Source organism: Dermacentor albipictus, chromosome 1, assembly GCF_038994185.2.
Source record: "Dermacentor albipictus isolate Rhodes 1998 colony chromosome 1, USDA_Dalb.pri_finalv2, whole genome shotgun sequence".
Classification (NCBI taxonomy): domain Eukaryota; kingdom Metazoa; phylum Arthropoda; class Arachnida; order Ixodida; family Ixodidae; genus Dermacentor; species Dermacentor albipictus.
Genome location: NC_091821.1, coordinates 10,885,244 through 10,909,134, shown reverse-complemented (window position 1 = coordinate 10,909,134; position 23,891 = coordinate 10,885,244). Strand labels below are relative to the sequence as shown.

At 48.5% G+C, this 23,891-nt stretch overlaps 1 protein-coding gene across 1 annotated transcript in view; it reads left to right on the top strand.

Annotated features, from left to right (window-relative positions):
* The window catches only part of LOC139060152 (uncharacterized), a 97,621-nt gene that overhangs the window by 37,976 nt on the left and 35,754 nt on the right, over positions 1-23,891 (top strand). Inside the window, exons 2-4 of the mRNA XM_070539068.1 lie at positions 11,516-11,891; positions 12,199-12,248; positions 12,697-12,826. Of these exons, the coding sequence (XP_070395169.1) occupies positions 11,516-11,891; positions 12,199-12,248; positions 12,697-12,826 (556 nt within the window). The remainder of the gene's footprint in view (positions 1-11,515; positions 11,892-12,198; positions 12,249-12,696; positions 12,827-23,891) is intronic.

The window sequence follows — 23,891 nt, the reverse complement described above, 5'->3', positions numbered from 1 at the left end:
GTGCCTCTACTACTTCGGTAAAGATAGGCTCTTTCAGAGGGAGTTCTTCTAGAAACTTTGTGTCGCAAAGCAACTCTCACCACTGCTTCAAAAGCAATCAATGCCGCGGAGACCCAAGGAATGACAGGCTCTCGCACGCGCTGAACCATACTCAACCCGCTCTCACTTTCCTACTAAAACACGCACAGTAAGACCACTAATAGCTATTAGTCTTGCCACCTCCAAGCTACCATTTAAAGGCTACAAACACTCAACGTCCCACCCGGCTGCACGTCTTGAAGCACGTGGCGCGAAAGGACGCTCTAACCACCCTCCAAAACCAAATGCACACGAAACACACTCGTGCACACAAAATACGAGAAAAAAACACCCAATTACTATTTAAAAGTAAAAAAAATCTGCAAATTAAAAAAAAGCAAGCTCAAAGCATGCACAAAAACTTATAATTTCGTCGCTGCTACGGAGCCCGAAAAGCACGTCAATTCGCCACAAAATCTCAAGCCTCACCCCCCCCCCCTTCTTTTTATTCAGTGCCATAAAAACATTTATGCAAATAATGATTGACATGCCAAATTTGATCGACATATATCATGTCCCCTCAATGCTTTCCACAAGCAGGTACAATATGACACCTAAAGAAAAGCATTTGTAAACGTACTAAGAAAGAATGAAGTGTTAATTAGGCGGGACAGGCTGAGATTCCATGTAAACGCTGCTTGACCGAATATGTGCAGCAGCTCGTCTGTCCGTGTTCTGGAAAAGTGCCCTGATCAGCCGCTTCAATTCATCAGGCATAAAGCATGCTGCAAGGGGGCCCCTGCCATCAGTCCATCGGTCCATGACTTCTCTCAAATTAAAGCGAAGGAGGTTTTCGAGCTCGCAGAATTTCCTCCACGTGGCCACATAGTCACAGGCAAGAATCCTTGCATCCGATGACCAGGCAGGAATGTCAAATATGTTAACAGCTTGGTCAACAACCTTCTCAAACACTTGAGCTAGTTCTTCTGAAAGTGAAGATGCAAATTCTTCCATGCCAACCACACTTTTGACAACATGCTCAAGCACTGAGTTGAGGAGGCTGCCCACAGTTTCTAAGTAGCTTGTGATTGGGAAGACATCTAGCCACTCTCTTGAGCTGCTCTATGTGGAACAAGCAACGCCGCAGAGCTGCATCGAGGCCCTGCTTTTTTTCTGATATTGGCACCTCACTCAAGAAATCCAAAATGTGCTTTCGTTCACTGTCAACCTACTGGCAAAGGGCAACCCCTCCAATCCAACGGATCCTCGACGCGACATTCACAAGTGTAGTGCGTCCATGAAACCACACACCTAAGCAGGGTAGTTCATGGGCCATGTAGAGGCAGTTGTGATGCATTGCTGTCTGCACTGGGATGGCCTCGATTGCGTGCTGGTGGTGTACAAGAGCGACGCAGCAGTAAAGCTCACAAATTTGGCGTACGGCACCCACCTGCTAGGCTGCTCAGTGCAGCTGCCATCAGAACTGTCTTTGTCTCCATCTACCTTTGTCTTCGGCTAGGCGGCCAGCTCTTCCACGAATTTGCTCACTTGCCACGTCGGGAATTGGAATGGGCTCCCATATAAGCAGTGTTCTTGTGACGACATCTGCTTCCTGCTTAATGGTGGCTCTCCAACCACGACGGCGTTGTGCATCTCATGTTTCACAATAGCTCTTGCTTGCAGAAGGATGTTCTGGTTCTGCTTGTTAATGCACAGGGCCTCTACGCTAGAGGCACGGTTGTAAAATCCAGTCTTCTCAGACGAAAGAAGTTCGTCACAACTAACTGGTTGTGGAAATCAAGCAGGGCAATGGCGGGATAGCTGTGCAGACGGCTGCCGTCGCGGGGTGCGGCAGGTTTGAGGCAGCACTTGGCAACCGTGTCGAAAAACTCGGTACCGATCACACTACCCATGGCCTTAATCAGGTCTACACCGATAACATCGTGCGCTCGCAAACGGTTTGTGAGGAAATAAAGAGCGTTGACAAATTCGCGAGTACGTCCTTCACGAGCGGCGCTTTTGACTCGTTAAACTTGATGCGAAACGTCGAGGAATCCAGCGATGTGACGATGACGGACTCGTACTTGACTATTGGTGACGATGTCAGCCAGCAGCGAGCGGCCGAATCGGACATTTTCTCGCGGAGCTGTCCTTGACTCTGAGCAGCTTCCACAAGCCTGGCGAACGCCTCCGCCTCTTCCTTCTGAACTGTGGCAACCGTAAGCTCAGTCGCATGAGGCATCCGGCCCACATTCCAGATTATGTAACGCTTCGAAACCTCTGACAGCTTGCAGATGAGCCGTTCACTACGAATAATGTGCTCCGTGTGCAGCGCGTCGATGAGCTGCATCTCAGGGCGGCCGCCTTCGAGCTCGCTCTCGACGCTACCGACTTCCTCCAGAAGCTGTGAACAGGCCAGGAGATCTTCCGACACGAACTGCGCCTCCACCTCTTCCAGCAGTTCGTGAAGGTGCGCATAGCGACGTATCTGCGACGACTGCTGCTCGATGGTAGTCAATTCGCGAGAGAGCACCTCGAACTCGGCCGTGGACCGCACTAGCCGCGGCTTGACGTGGTTCTCGAGATATTTAAATACGTCTTCCACATCTTCGACAGCTGCCTTCAGGCGTCGCAACAAATGCTCGGCGTCTCGGTAGTACGGCAAGAATATGTCATACTTGGAAACCAGCCCTTTCTGCATGTCCGTCTTCAAGTCGTCGATCTTGCGAGACAGTCGGGACACTGCAGCCTTTAGGTTACCCTTTTCTAAGGGCTCCTTAGGTTGTAGGCCTTCCGCTACGAGCGACATGATAGCTAAAACACCGACGATCGAAAGTCAAGGAAGATGACGATGATGAAGCCTCAATCAATGGCACCAACCCACTATGGGGGATAGGCCACGAATCGGGTGGTAATATGATTGAATAAATAAAAGAAATTGGTTAATAAATAACTAACACAAAAGAGTAAAATAGATATATTATGCAAGATGAAAAATAAACTGTGAATACATTAGTAAAAGTAGTGATCAATACCTTGCGTTGATAGGAATGCTCAAAAGGAAAGAGAATAAAAAAACCATATACTTAAACTTGAGTAAGGTAAATTTTGAATAATAATACTAGTAAGATTTAAACTGTGCATTTGTGCTTTTACTTTCTGGATTTTCTAGACTGAAGCGTAAATGAGTTCGCAAAGCGCAGCGCTATGTCGTCTGCTACCAGGAGCTCGCACGCACGATGGGCGCAACAGGAACGCAGTGCCAGCGCTTCTTAACTAGCGAGCGCGACAAAACCATGAACTGGTTCCTAGGGGCACCTTTACTAGCCGACTATATCCATTTTCCTTCTTTTTCCGCCCTTCGTCATCGGCTCGGACATGACTCGCTGGCCGCCGCGCTGCCGCTATCCCTGCGATCTGCCCCAAGGCGCGTCGCGTGTTAAATTTAAGAAATTTAATTTGAAATCGAACATCACGATATACGGGCCCTGCATTGCCTGCGCGAAGTAAAATCTCAGAGTGTGGTGCTGACGGTGCGCGCTGTGCCATGAGATTGAGGAACAAAGTGTCGCACTTCCGGGAACTAGAGAAAAAAGGGCAGCCAAATAACAGATCTCTACAATATCTTCCCATCCTGACTGTATAGTTTTACCAGCCGAACGAAGGAAGCGCTGAACCAGCCTAGGTTGAACCCTTCTGATTGCTGAACGGTGATGTGCGAGCTATTCACGCTGGCGATAGCATTGGGAATTCGATCTCACCATGCAAATATCTCCTTGGCATTGGCTTTGAAGCGGAGGTCACGGGAAAGCTGACCCAGCCCTTCTACCGGCCAACACAGTAATTACGAGAGCAACTTTGTGGACAGCGTCGGCAGCAGAGATCTATAAGCCATTCCTATGAATGCTTCGCGTCCGACCGACCTTTAGGAGCTGCAGGCAGGTGGCGATGTACCGCAGCGCGCAATATTCCTTCCTCTGCGTGTAATGACCACCGGTACGCTTGCACCCGAGTCTCCTCCATTTTATAGCGTAGCCTGCAAAAGGTCTACTTAGAAAGCCGGCAAGGGCGGTGCAACTCATTATCCGTCACTTCGAACGCGTATCGCACTTCCAGCCGTGCTCGACACCGAAACACACCGAAAGAGCAACGCAAAGCAGACGAGCAAGGCAAGTAATGGCCTCCGAAGCAACCGACGCGCGCGCGCGCGTCGCCCGCGTGTCTCCGGGGTCGTGCCACCGGCACGCGCGGCCAGGGTCGCAAGTCAACAGCCAAGCCACAGCAACGCAACCGAAAGCGGACCATCCCTTAGCCGGTTCGTACGACCAGTTCGCTTTAAAAATGATTGACAGATGCGTGACGTATTCATAAATTGCGATGGTAGTGACTACGGTGACGGGGGGCCCGGTACTTTAACATCTGCGCTACAGTGGCGGGGCCCGGCACTTTAATATCTTCACTACAGTGGTGAGGCCCGGCACTTTAACATCTACACTACAGAGACGGCGTCCGGCTCTTTAACCACATTGACATATGAGAAAAATACGAACATATATATGGACATGATATATGAACGGTAATCGAGGTCCCATGACCGTGATCGTATATGACAAAAGGCGGAGAAAAGCGTTTCTGCGATTTTGCTAAGTGGCATGTTTGGGGCCCTCCTGCATACACGATACATTCTTGTTGCGCATGAATATTTTCTCAGCGATCGAATCTCGATACATATTGCGTGAAGGTTGGGGGAAATGTGACTTCTTCGTAGCGCGTAGCTCGTGGAGAAATGTTTAGGAATTTTTGCCGGAATAAAAAGACAACAAAAGAAATATTACTCAGTGTTTGAAACAATACAAGTTGTTAGGGTTACATGAGAAAATACTCAAGCATGGCAAAAAAAATTCCAGACTTGGAATTTTGCGAAGTCGCAGAAGTATAGCATGCTCCATTTCTTCTCACATAAAACGTTTTCCCAAAAAAACTAGAGTGTTTCATGCAGATATAAGGGTTATTCCTTTGTATCAACATATTCGCCCACCACATATAAAAATTCTATAGAAAACAAAAAAATGGTAATTGGACTTTGAATAGCGTAATCTGAACACGCCCATATGAGAAAACTTTGCGTAATTTCGAAAATTTCACACGATTCCGACAAAACCACACCTTACGTTTTTCGTACACGTGACAGACACACATTTAAAGTGCAGCCGCTTCAGGCACGCGTCACACTCAATGGTGTTATCGTGAACCCTTTGCCGACATGCACTACATGTCCAAAAACTGTGATTACGCTTCTGAGTAATTGTTGCAGTGAGCGCGGCCCACCCATCATCGGTGAAATAGTTCCGGATTTTACATATCTCAACTCTGTCGTCCAGAACTGCTGAAGGAACTTTCTCAGAGGCGACTTCAATTTCTTTTTCACCAATCTTGTGTCCCCTGATAGCCTTTGGAGACATGAAGCAACATACCCTCCAAAAAAAAGCACAAAATTTCGGCAAAGCACTACAATCATATTTATTAGCTATAAACCACTGATTTGCTGCCTGTATTCTTGCTTGGCGTTTTCTTTTTTGCAGTTTGTTATTCTATGTAACTGGTGATAATTTTTATGCATGCTGTAAAAAAATTCATTTTTTTCTGTTTTTAATGGGCTAATGTGTGGCGTTCATCCTCTGCATTGATCCCCCTATGCTTGAACCGAATGTGTATTATATTTCGCATCCGGACTGATCCACTAGCCTGCGGCTATTGGGTCCAACAGACTTTTGCGTATGCACTGTAACACCTATGATGATGATAATAAATAAAGAAAGAAAGAAAGAAAGAGAGAAAGGAAGAAAGAAAGAAAAGTTTACTGGAATGGAAAGGGAACGGTACAAAGCGCATTAAAAAAGGCATGGCATATGTTCATGCTTGTGTAGCAACAGGCAATGAATACTGTGCTGGATTAAGAAAAAAAAGCAGCGGGTAATTGCTCGCTTAGAAGACCGATAAGCATCCAGTGCGATGCAGCTTGAGAAATAATGATATTGAAGCTTCGAAGACTTTAGAAGAAAAAAAAAGAAAATACTGAATCATCGCGACGGCACAGGACAAGTCGCCGTATAGACGTCGAAGTCCCTATCTATAGCGATATTATTTTTGAACAGCTCTGATAGTGTACATGCAACAATGGTTGCTTGCGTACGGTCAAATGCTCATATACTGCGGCATTAACATCACGGCACGGTGCGAAAACGCTCTCGCAGCGAAAGCGAAACATTGTGCGCGGACATGCATGCAGACGCGCAGTCGGTCACCGCGAACGCATGCGATCGCTGCATTGAAGCTTCATTCTGTGATGCTCCATTTGGTTATACAGACGGCCCACTATGAGAACATATTTCACATAGTTTTCTCTCAGCGATTGCTACCTTTAACGCAAGAAACCGGTTCGGGGGAGTCGATCGCGGCGACCGCGCGCACTGTCCCAGCTTACCGTACGTATAGTAAGTAGGTAAAGAGCGTCTGTAAACCATTATGTGCCGTCTGTTTGTCCAATATTAGTATTTTAAAGGTGAGATGATTCTGTCATTTTGAGAGTACTTGCAAAAAAAAAAATTGGCTGAAGGCTTAGCTTGGTTAAGCCTGGAAGATTGCGAAAGCAATACCCTTGGCTGCGCCTTGGTTCGGCTGATGGTGTGGACATGGTTGCCCTTTGTTAAACTTATGACTATACATCATCCGACATAGCGCAAGGCAGCGCGCCGACCACTGCGAGGAGCCGAGCTGTAGCCCCATTTATCCTCCTAGCATGACGTCACACCAGCGAGCGCCCTCTCTCGGTAGCGCCGCAGCAGCGGCGCGCAAGGCTTCGCCTCCACCATCGATGCCGCGAGCTGGGGCCCCGTCTCTCGGTCTGGCATGACGTCACACGGTCACGTGACGCGCAGCTGTGTAAGGAGGCGCCACGACCACCGTTGGGCCGAAAGTGCGAGCAGTATTGCTTTCGCAATAAAATGTCCAGGAGAGCTCCCGCGTAGTATGTTTATTTAGCGCCGACAGCCAAACCTATGCGGAGTGCGCCGCGTTATCCCTCAGACTACGCAAGTGAGGTGCTTCCGACAGCTGGCGACTACGTAAGTCCTCGCCCCCAATACCGACATCGTTTGTAGTGACGGCCCCGTTACTGTAGTGCTGATGTTAAAGTGCCGGGTCCCGTCACTGTAGTGCAGATGTTAAAGTAACCGGCCCCGTCATTGTAGTCACTACCAATTGCGATACCGCCCCGCTGCCTCTGACGACCTACGACGTAACCAAAATTTTGGTCAACCAGGTGAGGCCAAAAGAACAGTTCCCCAACCGAACCGTTATAAGATTCGGCCCCAGACCACGGTGTTCCAGACCATAGAGTTTCATACAATAATTACTAGAGGGAACTCTGGCGCTAGTGTCTACGGGAGCTTCAATCAACGTTTTCAGAACTCTAAAAACGTTGGCTTCAATGGGAGCGGAGCCAGCATGAGAATTATGGGAAGTATACGGATTTGCCTAAACTTCGTTCTTCTGGCTTCAAACGGCTTCGTGACTTTGTGAAATAGTAACTTTAAGCAATGTACCGCGTAATTAATAATTATTATTGAAATTGCCTGACGGCAGTATTCGAACACAAGACCTCTGGTACAGAAGCCCGATATTGAAACAATTACGTCACGGACGCATGCATCGACTGACGATATGAAACACCCTTATGAATTTATCGCGGGCTACCCAGTGCCTTGAGACGCTTGCGCGTTTCGATTTGGCTACCTTGAGAAGCTCACTCGTTGCAATTAGTAGCAGCTGTGCGTGTTTGCAGCGTCTCCTGCACTTCGAGGAGTGTAGATTGCTCTGAAATTTACGACAATGAAGGCATATAAAGCGTAATAAACAAAGCCACAAGAACGTCTGAATCCAGAAGCACGAAGATCAGACAAATCCATGTATTTCCCATCATTCCCATGGTAGCACAACAATTGCAGCGCCAAAGCGTCAAAGTTCCGTCCGTCTAGTATACTGTAGGAAGCTCTATGTTACAGACGCCTCGAAATGCGTTCCATTACTTGGCATCGAAGCTGTCTCCGACTGTCTCCTTAGTTGTCTGCGTAGACAGTCTCCAATGCTGGCGAGAATTGCAACACACCCATGATAACACAAACCAGCATGGAAGCCAGTAATACCAGGTAATACCGTCGTGTTGCTAGCGTATGGACAACTTTCACGGGGAACTGCTGCCGTGGTATGGTATGGTCGACCCTTTGCCCCGCAGGAGGTGCGACAAAAGAAAGTTGATGTTACTACAATAATTCCTCATAAAATGGGACAGGCTTCTGCGCAAGCCTATTTTTCCCAGTGACTCTAGGCAAGCCCTCTCAACTTGCTCCAAGGTTGCATTACGCAAACCCACAAATACGGGCGCAATAGTAAGTTGCGAAAGTTTCGGCTATATGCTGCTGTTGTCACACGGCAATCATGCAAAGTTCAGAAAAGCGTCTGTTGTTCTGATGGTTAGTGCGGAGCTCCAATTCTCTTCAGTGACATCAAATTAAAGTTACTTTTGCCAGCTACGTGACCAGACTTTAAAGCTGAATGGGTCATCGATCACCTGTAACTATTATATCATCATCAGCCTGTTTTATGTCCACTGCAGGACGAAGGCCTCTCCCTGCGATCTCCAATTACCCCTGTCCTGCGCCAACCGATTCCAACTAGCGCCCGCGAATTTCCTAATTTCATCGCTCCCCCTAGTCTTCTGTCGACCTCAATTGCGTTTCCCTTCTCTTAGTACCCATTCTGTAACCCTAATGGTCCAACGGTTATCTAACCGGCGCATTACATGACCTGCCCAGCTCCATTTTTTTCCCTTGATGTCAATTAGAATATCGTCTATACCCGTTTTCTCTCTTATCGAAACCGCTCTCTTTCTGTCTCTTAACGTTATGCCTAGCAATCTTCGTTCCATCGCTCTTTGCGCGGTCCTTAACTTGTTATCAAGCTTCTTTGTCAGTCTCCGCCCCATATGTCAGCACTGGTAAAATGCGCTGATTGTGAACCTTCATCTTCAATGATAATGGTAAGCTTCCAGTCAGGAGCTGGCAATGTCTGCCGTATGCGATTCAACCCATTTTTATTCTGTGAATTTCCTATTCGCAACTTTCACGTACGGTGGCGCCGTCATGCGGCGGCGGCCGGAAATAATCGAAAGATTATACTCGCCGCTGGCTGCCGCCCGTTCGTGTAGCGTATTGGTGTTGTCTGCGCTTTTCCTTCCCTTTTGTTGATGTTTTAACGCGTTCAAAGCTCCCGTGGGATCCTGAAGGACACTTTACATGCTCAGAATGAGCAAACATAGAAGTAACCGTATTTGCTGCGTGCCGCAATGGGTGCCGAGCGGTAGTTATGCGGTTGGTGCTGTGAGCCTTCACTCATTCCCACCGGCTGCGTCCATGAAGAAGAAATTGATTATTAAGCTGCGGATCGGCAAAGGTTTCACAGAAGCGATGAAGGTTTGCAGTGCGCACTTCATGCCAGAGGACTTTTTTTTTTTGGAATACGACAGATGAGTGACAATTCCGAGCACTTGAAATCACGAATAGACGCACGTCCATAAAGACGCAGGCATAGCACTATATTATGTGCAGGGAAAGAAATAACGCACAATTTTAACTCATATGTGTTGTAGGATGATTGATGCTTGCGTTCTTGCCACTCATGCCCTTGCGGCTACGTTGGAGCGCAAACATTCTCCCTGAAGCCTTGTGCCTGCTTCAAAATTTCTTGTTCTCGTTCATACATTCGTGCTGTGCAACGCCGGCTTGGCATTCCACCATTTTCGAACAGAGAGACGAGTTTCTCATTTGTGCATCGAAGCAAAGTGACGCAGGCGTAGAGGGACCTGGAATTCGTACCTCGTCTGCCACTTCGATGCGCGGTTGCAACGTGTGCACAGGTGCGCATGACTTCACTCGTAAAGTAACAAATCCTAGTCCAACAAGCGTTAAACTACTGTGCAGTGTTTGCGTAGCGAACCCTCAGCTGATCTGCGTGTATATTATTTTATAAAGATAACTGGAAGAATGAAGCGAGCATTACCGCGGACCAGTAAATGTCGGCAATGTATCGCTTGATCTGTCTATAGGCAAGACGCGGTAGGACTCACGCAGGCTGTAAAACTACCGTAAGACTGTAGCTTGCACAGCACGCATAAAGCGCAATAACCAAATTGCAAGGGTGAACGGTTATCGTATTAGCTCGCGAAAGCAGTCAGATATGGTTTTTTGTTTATTTCTGACGTTCAACATACAGCTTTGTGAACACAGGCAGGGATAACTAGACAAGAAATTTTCGCACACAAAATGCTGCTTTAGGGCTGCTTTTCACGCCGTCGATGTAAATGACTTCGGTCGCGCGACACCAGGAAGGTTTTTTTTTTCTCGACACGGCGGCTTATTCAAGCGGTCTAAGTACCAACTTGCAGAGAGCACCACACCGTATAAAAGTTCATGGTACCCACTCAAAGAGGTCAAATTAATAGAATAGCAATTAAAAAGCACGGTCACTTCTCTTAATAACACCGTCGCGGTAAAACTGAAACCACAGCTCATGTGGCTTGCTTCGAAGTCGCGAAGTTTTTATGCAAAGGCCTTCAACAGTCACAGACGTCGACGTGCACGCTTTCATGCCGCAGCACACAAGATGATCAGCGAAGCTGGCTTCGAATCCCGGATTCTGCTCGCCCAATATGAGCCATTACGCAGGCTAACGACAGCGGGCGTGTAAATTGAAGAGGCATTTCAGCATGACGAGGCGAAACAACATGCCACTGAGCAAGACGACCGCAGCACTGCACCGACTGCTCTAGTTCTTAATCTCTCGGACAGCCATGTTGGATTTAAGGTGGCGCCCCCTATAGGCCGTGAAAGTTGCGAATAGCTTCCTACTAAATTTTTAATAGGAAACTCTATCGTTGTGGTCGTCTGCCACCAGTGGGATGGCCTGCACAGCGCAAACACTCGTTCTTTGTTGCATCATGCCAACATATGCTTCATCATATAAAACTAACTTCATTCTTCTCCAGCACAGAAGTCAACTGAATACACTTTCAGATCGGATTATAGTTATTGGCTGTTACTGGCTCAAGGGCCAGGTGCGGCCAAAAAGCGCCAAGGCAATGTTTCAGATCTCGTATTATGCACAATCAGTACCTGCGCTGGTAGCTCGAAATTTTTTTGAGCAGGCAGGTCGGAATGATTGAAATGGGTGTGAGGAGTAAGCATGTGTACTGCATGTTTGCTCCGTTTTCACTAGTTTTCTTGTATAAAGTGTCTTTTCCTGAATTTCTCCAAGCGGGCTATGATGTTTATTTAAGATCCCGCTGGTGGGAATTGACTGCAGGCTCTTAAACGCTAAGTCTTCATTTTTCTCATTAACACAACTCCCCAGCACGCACGCGACCCGGGAACTCCTCGTGCAGGTACGCACGTGCTTGGCACGAGCGTCACGCGGGCACCTGGCGTTCCATGTTCCACAGAAGTGCATCTCGGGCTCGGAGACAATTGCTTGGAGAGGCAGGACCTGTGGAAGTCTCCGTGTGTCTGCGATCTACCTGTGAGCAACAGACCATTCGCATCCTCTGTCATCTCGACAGCGAAGTGCCCATTATGCCTGCCTCGAAGCCACGCTCCAAACACGTATTTGGCGATATGCGATGTCGGCGCGATGTGGTCGAGCAACCCCGCCAGGGCCGCGTCGTCGGCCTCGGCGGCTCTTTCCCACAGCCGCTTCATCCGACGCCGAGCATGGCAGCAGTGAATTTGTCCTATGTTGTCTCGGAGCACAAGGATCTGCAGGTATTTCTCATAATTTGTTCTGCTTAACTTTCACATGCAGAGAGCTTCCTGCGATATTGCTTGCCTCCCAGTCTTTGCTGACGGAAATAAGGTGTTTACACACAGCCCTCGCTTGGTTATCTATGTAAACATTGCAACCTCAGGTCGCAGTACGAAATTGTTGCCGTTACCTTAAAACATGAAGGTAGCGCTTGCTCACAAAGGAAACGATAACGCGCTCATAACGACGATGTAGCTGTCAGCCAGACTGAGAAGCAACTTGTCGAACAGCTGTAATGTTATTGGTAATGCGTTGGCTCTTTTGCAGGCTACTGCGATGGCCCTGGACTCTGGCGGACAATACGCCGTTTTAGCAGGGTTAGTATGGGTTACATATAAGTTAAACACTAGTTTACCTGTGACATAAATTTGCGACTTTAGCAGGGAGTGTTAGTAGATTATTAGTATGCCAAAAATTGTCCAATATGTGTACCGTAAGATTTACTTGTATTTAAGTGTTGTTTTCCTTCACTGAAACAGAACAAAAAGAAAGAGAGAGAGACTAAAAGAAAGGCCGCAATGTTAAAACTTGTTTGACTTTCCGAAAAAGTACCTTCACTCTAGATTACGTGGAGGTCGCGGGTTCAAATCCCCACCGCCGCGGCCTCACCCCAATGGGGGGCGGAATAATGCCAAGATACTGGACACTCATTTGTGCTCACTTGGCGAGCACTGAAAAGGAAACCTCGAGCTTGAAGTGATTATTTTCACTGCATGGTTATTGCTTGTCCAGAAATTTGTGACAAATCTTGCTTGACATCTGCAGGCGTCGATATATTGCTCTTGTGAACTTGGACTCACCCGATATCACTGTCAAAAAGAGTGTGCGCCAGAGCAAGTTTGAAGTAAGCACTGCAGAATGGAATCCACATCTTGCAGACGCATTCTTGCTGGCTGTAAGTAACTGCATTTGTTCACGTTGCCATTTAAACGAGCAAAGCTTATATACATATTGACACATGTCGGATATTATGTCTTCCACTCGAGCCTTAAGTCTCTTGTGCAGTTATCTTAAGAGTAGTTACCAGCATAGGACTTATGGGTTAAAACGTTGTCTTGGCCACTTTCACATAGACTGAAAACAAATTATTACGCTGCACTAGCCTCTGTCACTGTCACTGTCAGCGCTTCTTTTGTTGAGAGCTAGCCGGAATCTCATTTGCGATGTTTCAGTTTCATGCCACTTGTGAAGGTAGCATGTTGAATTTTCTTTCATGTGGAGCCTTTTTACAGCGAAGCTGTATATGGCTATGGGTCCATGTATTTTTTGCGTTTTTGCGTTTGTGTGTTTTTGCGTTTTTATTCCATGAAAAAGGTGAGCGTAAGCTGATCCAGGATATAGTGCAATACTGGGTCCACGAGTGGCAGAAGGTGAAGCAGGCTTCAAGCAGTCCGCCTCTAATAATAAGAATAAATGAAATAAAGAAGTCAAGCTGCATATTTTTTGTTTGCGCATCAACAATAAAAAGGTGAGCGTGGATCCATCCCGGAGATAGTGCAATCCTGCAGGCCGACCTGTGGCGGAGGTGAAGCAGGCTTCAATACACTCCTCTAATAATAATAATAATAATAATAATAATAATAATAATAATAATAATAATAATAATAATAATAATAATAATAATAATAATAATAATAATAAATGAGATCAATAAATCAAGATGCATTGTTTCAAGTCGATGGGTATTCTGGAATAGTTTGTGAACAGCTCATGGACTCATGAGCAGGAGGCCATGACACTTGCCATGTACACAAAGGATAAAATGTATGTACAACCATACGCCCTTGACTCGCGAGAGGAGAATGCCGCTGACTGTGGGGATGTCTGTGTTGTACAAACGAATGACGAAATTGTGGTACCCACTGTGTATGTATCTCCGGGCGCCCCCTAGTGTGATATCGAGAAGTTTCCATAGGTTTAATATGTGATGACACTATCCCTGTGATCATCGTTGGAGACTTCAGTGTGGACATTTCAGAACTAGACAAGAAATGTTTCACTCAGTTTGTGCTAGAAGAGTTTGTTTTGAAGTGCCACACGAATCCAAGTCACTCAACTACTCAACATCAGTTGAGTATAGGTTTAACTTTGGCCAAAAATCTAGCTAAGGCTATTACTGAACCAATCAGTATATCACAGTAATCACAAAGCTATCGTCACTACCATTACCGAATGATGAAAATTATTACATGTACCCTTGTCTAACCCTGTGTGATGTGCTACAGCTTCATTGGTCATCCAAGACACCTAGTCGTAGTACGCGTTCTGTGGACGTACTGATTGGCAGGCCCATCGCCTGCTTATATGCCCTTCTGATCGTTGTGTTGATTTTCTAGAGTTCCGTCTCGTTGAGTAGTGCGTATGGAATAGCGTAAGTTATTCGAGACACGACGAAGGCTTGGACAAGCCGAAGCGTGTCCGCCTCCCCCATCCCTCTTGTCTTGGTTGTTATTCGCCGGATCATGTGCGTAACTTGGGCTGTTGTATTCTTAAGCTTTTGAATTATTATTGTATTGGTGCGATCCGACTGGAAAACCATTCCCAATGTCTTTACGCTCTGAGACAGAACGATGGTGTGTCCCTCCAGTTGAATGTTGATAGTGGGCGAGTCGGATGTGTGCTTCTTTCGCGGTGAGACCAGGAGTAGCTTCGACTTTTGGGAGGTGCAGCTGAGCCCGCATGACTTAGCATAGTCGCTCACCACGTCTGCAGCTTCCTGCAAGCGGTTCTTCACTTCCCCGATGGACCCTGTGGACGACCAGATGGTAATGTAATGCTAAGAGGCCTACCGCCGCTCCTGGATAACATGCCAGGGATCCGGCATGGCCTATATGCCGACGACATTACAGTTAATTTCCTTTCCCCTTGTCCTCTCGTAACTTCAACGGTAGTCAAGGAGGGAAGGGGTTGAAGGTCCGAAGTCGGCGCCCCTCGATGATTCGAGTGCACGGTGGCAGCGCCAAGGAACAGCCGTTGTACCGTTGTCAGATGGGAGGAGGACTTGGCACCTTTGAAGGCACCGCGTCCATGAGCATACATATCTCATCAACCCATCATCATCCAATACATTGACCCCGGTACTCCCCCACAACCCGGGTTGACTGGGTGGGGGGACTTGGTTCGGGCCAACGGTCCTTCCCGGACAAGGGGGCTGTTGTGGTGCAGCAACACAAAGTTACCGCACGCAACACACAAACAGCCGTGCTGGTCGTACAGGACTCAAGCCTGACTGACCTTCGGACTGCCTCGGCGCAAAAGAGGCCAAGGCATACAACCATGCAGAGCACCAAAGCCGTCCGCGGAGCAGCGCGACCAACCAAGGGTGCGCCGCCACCGGTTCTAGCTCTGGGTTCCACTGAACCAAACAAAACCCCGTAGATCGACTGGCGCACACGGCCGAGTCGAGCGACCTTAGGAGCATGCATCATAACTTAATGGAAAGCTTTCCGCCTGACTCATCAAAAATTACCGCAGGACGGGCCCACACTTCGAGAAACTTCTTCTCGCCCAAGCGGTGCCGCTCCGGGTGAGATGGAACCAGACCTCCTTCCGTGCTTTCGCAAGCACTTCGGGAAGGCCCGGCGCCCTCCCCCCGAAAACTGCATCGCGGCGTGCCAACCATACTTGGTAGGAGCACTCAGCGAGGAGAAGCACGAACTGGTTGACCGCCTGATTAGGCAAAGGGTGCAAAAATCGGACTGTCTGATAAGGAATGCCTGGGAGATTAAAAAGACTAGCAATCCTACGGAGAAGAGCTGCAGGAAGCAAACACTGCGCAAACGCATGAACCGTGTCCTCACGAGCGCCACAGAACGGGCACACTCCACGAACCGGGACGGCTGTGAAGGGCCTGTAGCCCAACGGCAGGCACCCTCGCGCCAGGCGATACATGAAAGTGGCACGCCTAGCGTCGAGGAAACTGGCCGTGATGAGCTTCCAGTTTGGCCTGTGAATGGACAGGTCATACATATGGCAATGCGGGGGGAGGCCTGGGGTGAGGATGTCTACTAACTCTTGGAGTGGAGTTGAAACTACGTCGATGTCGGGGCGAACCGTGCGGAGGCTGACCAAAGAGTTGGCAGCCGCCGCATAAATGGTGGATGGGGTTCCTGAACGAGGAGCACAGTGGGAAAAAGTGCTTTGCGAAAACAAGCGGAGTCGGGTGCTAAGGAAAAACGAGGTAAAGCTTCGAGTCAGGAGCATATCCGAGTTAAGAGCGACCTGGGTCCATCTGACGTGTAGTGCGGTAGCCACGATGCCCAGGTCGGGAATTCCGAGTCCTCCCTTATCCCTGGGTAGCTTGAGCACCCGCCTAGCTACACAACCAGTTGTACCCTTCCAAAGGAAGCGAAAGAGAACCCTCTCCAAGATGAGCTTGGTTCGGGTTGAAACAGGAGACACACACGCCACATACGTCAGGAATGAAAACAAAAGTGAGCGCAGGATTGTCGCTCGAGCAGTCAATGGGCATGACAACGCGCTGAACTGCTGAATTCTGGTTTCAAGCTTCTCCTTAGCCTGTTGCCAGTTTTCAGGAGACAGACCATCTGGTTCAAATTGGAAGCCTAGAATGCGCAGCCGCGTTTTCACGGGGAGACCATGAACGGGCTGCGGACTGGACGGAGTGGAGTTCAAGTACATGGCTGCACTTTTCGACCTATTCAACCTTGCACCACTCGCCCTGCAGTAACTGTCCATGACCTCCAAGACGCCGCAAACTGAGGCTTCGTCCGGGACGACAATGGACAAGTCGTCCGCATAGGCAAATAGTGCAACCGGAGGGGAACCTGGTGGGAGTAGGAACCTGCCAATTCTGCGGTCACAAGACAACCTCTGCAGAAGCGGTTCAAAAGCGAGCACGTAGAGGGCAGGTGAGAGGGGGTCCCCCTGCCGTACACCACGCCCCACAATGAACGCCTCCGAGACGCGGTCCCGTATGACAACAGCCGAAGTCGGTCGAGAATACAAAGCTTGGACCATCTGCCGAAAACCCACACTAAAACCAGCCTCTTCCAAAACACGGAAAAGGTACCTATGGCTAATAATGTCGAAAGCCTTCTCCTGATCAAAGGAGCAAAGAATACCTGGAAGTTTCCTGGTGTTTGCCCACAGGAGAAGGTCCCTCAATGCTATACCGTGAAGCTGAGTAGAGCGCCCCTGGACACTGCATGCCTGGTACGGACCCAAAACAGTGCTGAGCGCTGGTGTGAGTCGCGTACACAGACACTTTGCTATGAGCTTATAATCGCAGTTCAGAAGCGTGATTGGACGCCATGCTCGCAGATCAGTGCTCCTCGACTCGTCCTTACAAAGGAGAGTGATTAGCCCTTCTCGTTGAGACGCTGACAAAGTCCCTTCACTGAGTAGCCGGTTCACCAGTGATGTGAACGGCTTCCCTAACATTGTCCAAAATTTAACATAAAACTCGGCTGTAAGGCCATCGGAACCTGCACTGCGATTACGCTTCATAGACTTCAAGGCAGAAAATAGCTCGTCCTCATCTATGGCTAAGTCGCACACTTGCGGCGGCTCAGCTGGTAAAGCAAACGGAAAAACAGCTGGAGAGGCAACTGGTTCGGCATACAAAGACATGTAAAACTGCCTCGCCAGTGCAAGCACTCCGTCTGGTGAGTCGACTATGCTATTATCGCGTGGATCTATTAGGGAAGAGAGAGTTGTGCTCTTCCTTGAAAGGTGTTTACGTAGGACATTTCTGCTGCACCACGCTTCCATTTCCCACAGCTCTGCTCGGGTTGTGGCCCTCAAGCCATCCCAGCGTCGCTGCAGGAGAATGCGAAGTTCCTTTCGGAGTGAGGCCAGCGCCGGAGCAACTCCAGGCCCGCCGGACAGTGGCCTCGAGAGCAGGAGGATCGCGTCGGAGACGATTTTTATCTCCTCACGCTCCTCGCGCGCTCGACGCCTGCCCCAAGACATGAAGCACTCACGCACACTGACCTTCACGTTATCCCATTCCGTACCACTTAGATTCGCTGTGTTGTGAAGCGATCGAAATAGTATGGATGATACCTCTGCGGTTGCCTGCCTATCTTTTAGGAGACGTGGATTTAAGCGCCACGGTCTCTTTGCTCTTGGTACTAAGCTAGAATCGGCAAACCGCAGAAATAGGAAGCTGTGGTCGCTAAGAGCAGAAGGAATTAACCACGAAGAATGCATACTGGGAGCCAGTGACGACGAGATGTAAAAACGGTCGATGCGGCTCTGCCCACCCCTCCCTGTCCATGTCATTCCTGACTGTCCAGGGCGAAGCACGCGCCAAGCATCGACCAGTCCCAGCTCATCGACGAGGTCTCGCAGTACAGCATTACCACGCTTATCTTTCGTTATTGGAGTCCCTCTACGCGAGAGGCGGTCAACCAGTTCTTACACACAGTTGAAGTCGCCTACTAGAACTAGTCGAGAGGGACAGACCAAATAGGGTTCTAATGTACCGAAAAACTCTTTTTGTTCTCGACGAAGTGACGTTTTATTCAAACGCCGAAGCATCTGTCCGGGTCCAAGCCCGAAGCTCCGCTCTCCTCCACACAACCAAACATCACTTTTTAAGCCCACAGTTGTACAAAGGATTCGCAAACCAGCCAATCACACATGCGAGTTCCCATCATTGTAACCAATAGCACAACCACCTTCGTGCCGCACACAGCATTGGTGGAAACCGTGGCGCTCTTTAGAACACGCCAGGGGATAGGATTTCTCAAACACACGTGCCACCTCCCTCTCCCCTACGTTGGGCTGCGAGCATCGGCCCCTGATGTATTCCCTCTTTTCACCTGCAAACGGCCGCCATGCAAGCTGCCGAGAATGTTCCGTGAAACCGCGGATTATTAACTGCATATCCGCCGGACAGCGGCTACCCTGCCAGTACTGGGAAATCTGTCTCCCGTGCAGCTGTGTGCCGGTTCGCTTGAAATACAAGCACCATAATTGGGACCCGATGGCAATAGCACATAAAAGCATTCCTCGGCCGTAGCCGGCTAAGTGATAAAGCTACCGCCATTTTCACGGGAATCCTTAGCAGGGGCACGCGGATGCCAAACATCAAACCGGCTGGGCAGCGTCGCGTCGCCCAAATTCCGTGACCGAGACGGTCGACGGGGCATTTGGGGAGCGCATGGACATTAGTGGTGGCGGTGACCTCAACCACCCCCCTTCTTTCATCTTCGCGCTCGTCTCCCCGAACGCTCACCTTCAGCTCCGGCCTTCTACCCTTTTGTTCCGAGCGGGGGTGCAGTGCTAGTACCTTTTCTACGGTGCAGCCACTAATCCGCTTTCTCTTCACGCGTGAGTGTTGCCCGCGTCCCCTCTTCGCGGAACCCATATGCGTGCCTCATTTCCGGTTATTGGCCGATACAGCAGGTGTGGGCTCGTCCTACGCTTTGCTGTAGTCGCCTATACTGGGCCACAAAATAACAGCGAGGTCAAGTACCTAATCTCAAACTGACTATTACCATCTGGCTTATATTGAAAATTCACAGTGCTGCCCTCTTCTTCAGACTAGCTTCTTTGCCTTGATTTATCGTCGGCGTCAAAGAGTTTAATTGCCATTGATGCGACCACAAAAGCTCTTCAACAAAATGTCAGCACTGCACCATAACACACATCTCATGCCAACTTCCATCTTGTGTCCTTCTTCACATTCGGGACACATGTATTTATTCCAATCTAGATTTGGCTCTAATCGAATCATTTCGCTTTGGAGTCATTATTACATACAGTACCACAGTCCACATGTTTACAACACCTCAAATGAGTTTAGCAATGGAGATGCAAAACATTCGTGCAACTATTTACGAAGAAACAGCTGCCATATTCTGCACAATTTCAGTTTTTCTATTCTTTGCCTTAGCATTGGTGCCCAATATTCTGTCACTGATACTGCGGAAACATGAACGCATGATTTTTCGGCCCCGATTTGTAATTGCTCCAGCAATTGACCACTTGCAGAAGTCGGAGCGCCACCTAGCGCGAAAAACGGGAAGCTTGCGCCTCGCCGCTTGGTTGGAAAACATCCCGGCTCCAGCCTTGCTTTGGTACGGCGGCATCGAGTGGCGACGTTGTGTTTGCAGAGCTTCTTTCACGTTTTGTGAAAGCGTCGACGTTCTTTGGTACTTGCCATATATGACCTGCCTTAAATATGATTGAAGAGGACTTCATTCTCTTGCCGTTTTTGCAAATGGGACGGACAGCTGACTTCTCAGAGCGCTGGATAATGAGCGACAATGCGTGGGGTTATCTTCATGCCAACACTTCGTGCGTTTGTCAAGCACACCGCCGATGGGCTTTAAAAAAAGAGGGTTAAGTTAAGCACATAAAACTTAACCTAAACACCGTGGACCTTCCACTTGGCCTCATAGGAGCTACGTACACACCATCCATGAAGTCGGGCATCTACGTGGTTACAGCATGGTTCACAAAAGCCATTGTCGACATTGCCGGAGAGCACTGTGAATGTGTGGCCGGATGAGTGCTTTATGCCTGTCGCATTCCCCGAACTCTTAGTTGTTGCATGGAACAACAGGTGTACACGTTCTAGCTTGCAAATTTGATATTCATCTCGTGCTGTTTCGCCAAACTGCTGTGTTGCATGCTTGTGGTTTACGAAGCCGTATCCCAAATTTCGCATGCGGTAGGTTATTCAATTTGTTTTTGCGAGCGCTAAGGTCTCAAAGCTTACGCCAACCTATTTTATTATATGTTATATTAGCTTAAATATGGGCAGCGCGTGCGTCCGCAGGCCTGTACGCTCCCGCTCACTCGCGAATACTCATCAAGGCAGATAGTTTGACGAATGGGTTCGAAGTCATGTTGGAAGAGAGCGCAACACAACTGACATGTACGGAAAAAAAAAGACGAGCGCAGACTCACAAATGACATGACGTACATAGACTGGCCGCATCTGTTTGCGCCGTTCTCCACAAATCGCTTAATCGTACTCGCATCTACTCAGGGTCACTCAGTGACGAGCGCGAAGGAAAACTGCATTCTTTATATTTAAAAGCCTCAATGGGCCCTGCCAGCACGTCGCTGGCCTTCTGTTCAGCGTTGCAGAACTGGCAGGAGATGACAAGGGAATAGAAGTAGCCTGCATAAGCCACAGATCCTAGAATGCAGTGTTAGCTGCCACGGCGTGCCGTCCGGGTTCGACCGCTTCACCGCTGCCGTCCGCAAACTTCTCCACATTAACCTTCGCGGGCGGAAATCTGAAGAAGTTACTATTTCCATTTTCATAATAATAGCTCGTGCAGCCGAAAGCGACTCAGTTGGCCGGCATGTCACGCCCGAGCAGCGCAGTTTGCTTTCCAACCACGGAGACGGCGCTCACGAAGCGCCGCCCCGCGGCCGGTTTTTGCGCATGCGCAGTCGTACTTCTGCAAGTGGTCAATTGGGCACCGATCAGTTAATAATCATATTCTGGCATGAACGTAATCCACATTCCGCGGCAATGAAGGCTTGCCGGACACACAACCGCCATCGCAGCGCAAGCGCAGAGACTACATGCACGGACTACATCCCGGGATGCACATTTTAGTATGAAGTGTTCTATAATTTCTACAGATTTACCACACACAGTACATGTGTCTTCTTCTTCCTTAATCTTTTTTTATAGCTCCTTCTTCTAAGACATCCTGACCTATCTTCAAAGAGAAGGGCACTGCCTTTTGAGTTATCATAAAACGCTTCTTTCCTGTTCTGTTCCCAGTCTCGATATAGTTCAACACTATGCTTCTTTTCCATTGAATTTATCCAATTTTTACCTTCCGCGTTTTCAACCTGTCGTTTAATGCTCTGTCTTTCTCCGTCCTCGAGTCTAGCATACCTACTGGTTAGCTTCCTAGTTCTTTTCCGCCATTGTGAGTCAACGCTCTTTTCTGTAATGGTATTTAAATGCCTTAGCTGCCCACCTGTTATCGTCCAATTTCCTCAGACGTTTTTCTTATAGGCCTCGTGCACTGCAGCTTCACGCCGCGCATGTAGCGCCCTCTGTCGCGGGTGACGGCGATTATAGGTTGGGGGTGAATGCGAAGTGGACGCGTTGACAACGTAGGGGAGCATGGCGCCTCGTCGCGTGGTTGTGAAAACCGGGTCCAGGAAAGGCAATTCGCCGTATTGCTGCGTTTATGGCTGTCACAACAGCTACAGGAACACTGCTGGAAAATTGCCGCCGATCAAATTCTACCGTTTTCCTTGGAAATCGTATGAGACTGAAAGAAGACAGAGGTGGATCGCAGCTGTCCGCCGAGCAAGGTAAACACTATCGATTAATGCCAGTATAATGTTGCACATTGGGCTTCTTGGTATATCATGATGGAGGCAAAGTAGTTGCGCATCAAAAACAGAACAAAAGAACACAGACAACACACAGCAAAGCGCCAAATGTGTGTGTCGTCTGTGTTCTTTTGACCTGTTTCTGATGGGCTGCGCCTTTTGCCTTTATAATGCCAGTCTCTGCGCCTTATGTATTCAGACACGTTACCTTCTTGTTATCTTCTTGCTTTCTAACAGCTCAGAGGGAGAGCTGTGGCAACTGAAAAGGAATGAAACGCGAATATGCAGTGCTCACTTCGTGGGAAACGAGAGAAGCAACATCGCTCAGCACCCAGCGTACATTCCAACAATATTTCCACCTTGCTACAAAACATGTCTCAGTTAAAACAAGTCACATGTATTTAAAATTATAAGTGTATGTTAATAAAAAATCAAACCTCCTTACGGCAGCCTGGCCCTTGGTGATTTCGGCAATCTCCAATATTTGATCAATGTTTTTTTTTGACGAATTGTTTGTAGAAATCTTTTTCAGGGATAGGCATCTTTGAGACCATGTTTTCACTTTTCAGAATAAAAGGAGAGGTCGAAGTGACCTTTAGCGCACTGTGTATGCTGCCCTCCTTATCTAGTTTTTTTTTAGCAACTCTCGGTCGAAGCTGTCGTCTGCTAGATGTGCCGTCGACGGCACCTGGATCATGTCCCTGCGCTCCTCAAGCTCCTTAATGGCACAATTTACACCTGCAAACTGCGAGAAAAGAGCTGCAGGGTTCACCATCTGCAGAATTGGTTTTCGCGAAGGTCGACTTGCAAAATTGATTGCGTCAATCAGCGGCAAAGTCGCATCACACACACACAAAAAAGTAAAAAACGAACTTCCCGTACGGGAAAAGACTTCCTTGATTGATTTTTTGACATCGACGTTGGGACGCGATGATGGTTTCTTCCATGCGCATGGAACATCCGTGCACGATGTATATTCGTATTCATTTACGAATATTGCCATGGCCGCGGCGTGCTTGCACCAGCCTCCGCAGCCAGCTTTGCATGTACAGCTTGCGTGCAAAATATTTCTTCAATTTTCTGACAACTAAAAAAGAAAAAAATGAAGCGGTTAGCGATATTGAGGCACTTATTTATTTATTTATTTTTTTGAAGAAAGGATTGGTTCACCTAAAGACGCACATCGTAGTCCACGCTTTTCATCTGGGCGACACATTTGCCGACGATGTCCGACGGGCCTCTTGCGTTCACCGATTCTTCTCTTACTGCGTAAACGTGCCTGCTATAGTACAACCTCGCACCCATGCGTAAGCAGCTCTTCTTGAAGTAGCCATCGATATTTTCTATCTTTAGAAAGCCGCAAAACAACACACGCCGATCACTCGTCAACGCCATCTCCACCCATAGCGCAGTGCGCGGCGCGGCCGTAAACAGTAGTGCCCCCAACCTGAAATCTCCGAGGATGGCCGCATGTGGCGCTGCATGTACCGGTACAGTGGCGCCGCGTAACCAGAGCTCGAGGCCTATAGGATTTTACTCTGAGCTTCCGATGCTTCGAACGATGCCCAGCCTATATCCCCCTGTACTGCTTCGTTTGTGGTTTTCCCGTGGGCAACTAGTGCTAATCTTCCAACAGCTCTCTGATTTACTTCTATATTAGTCTCGACTGAACTTCC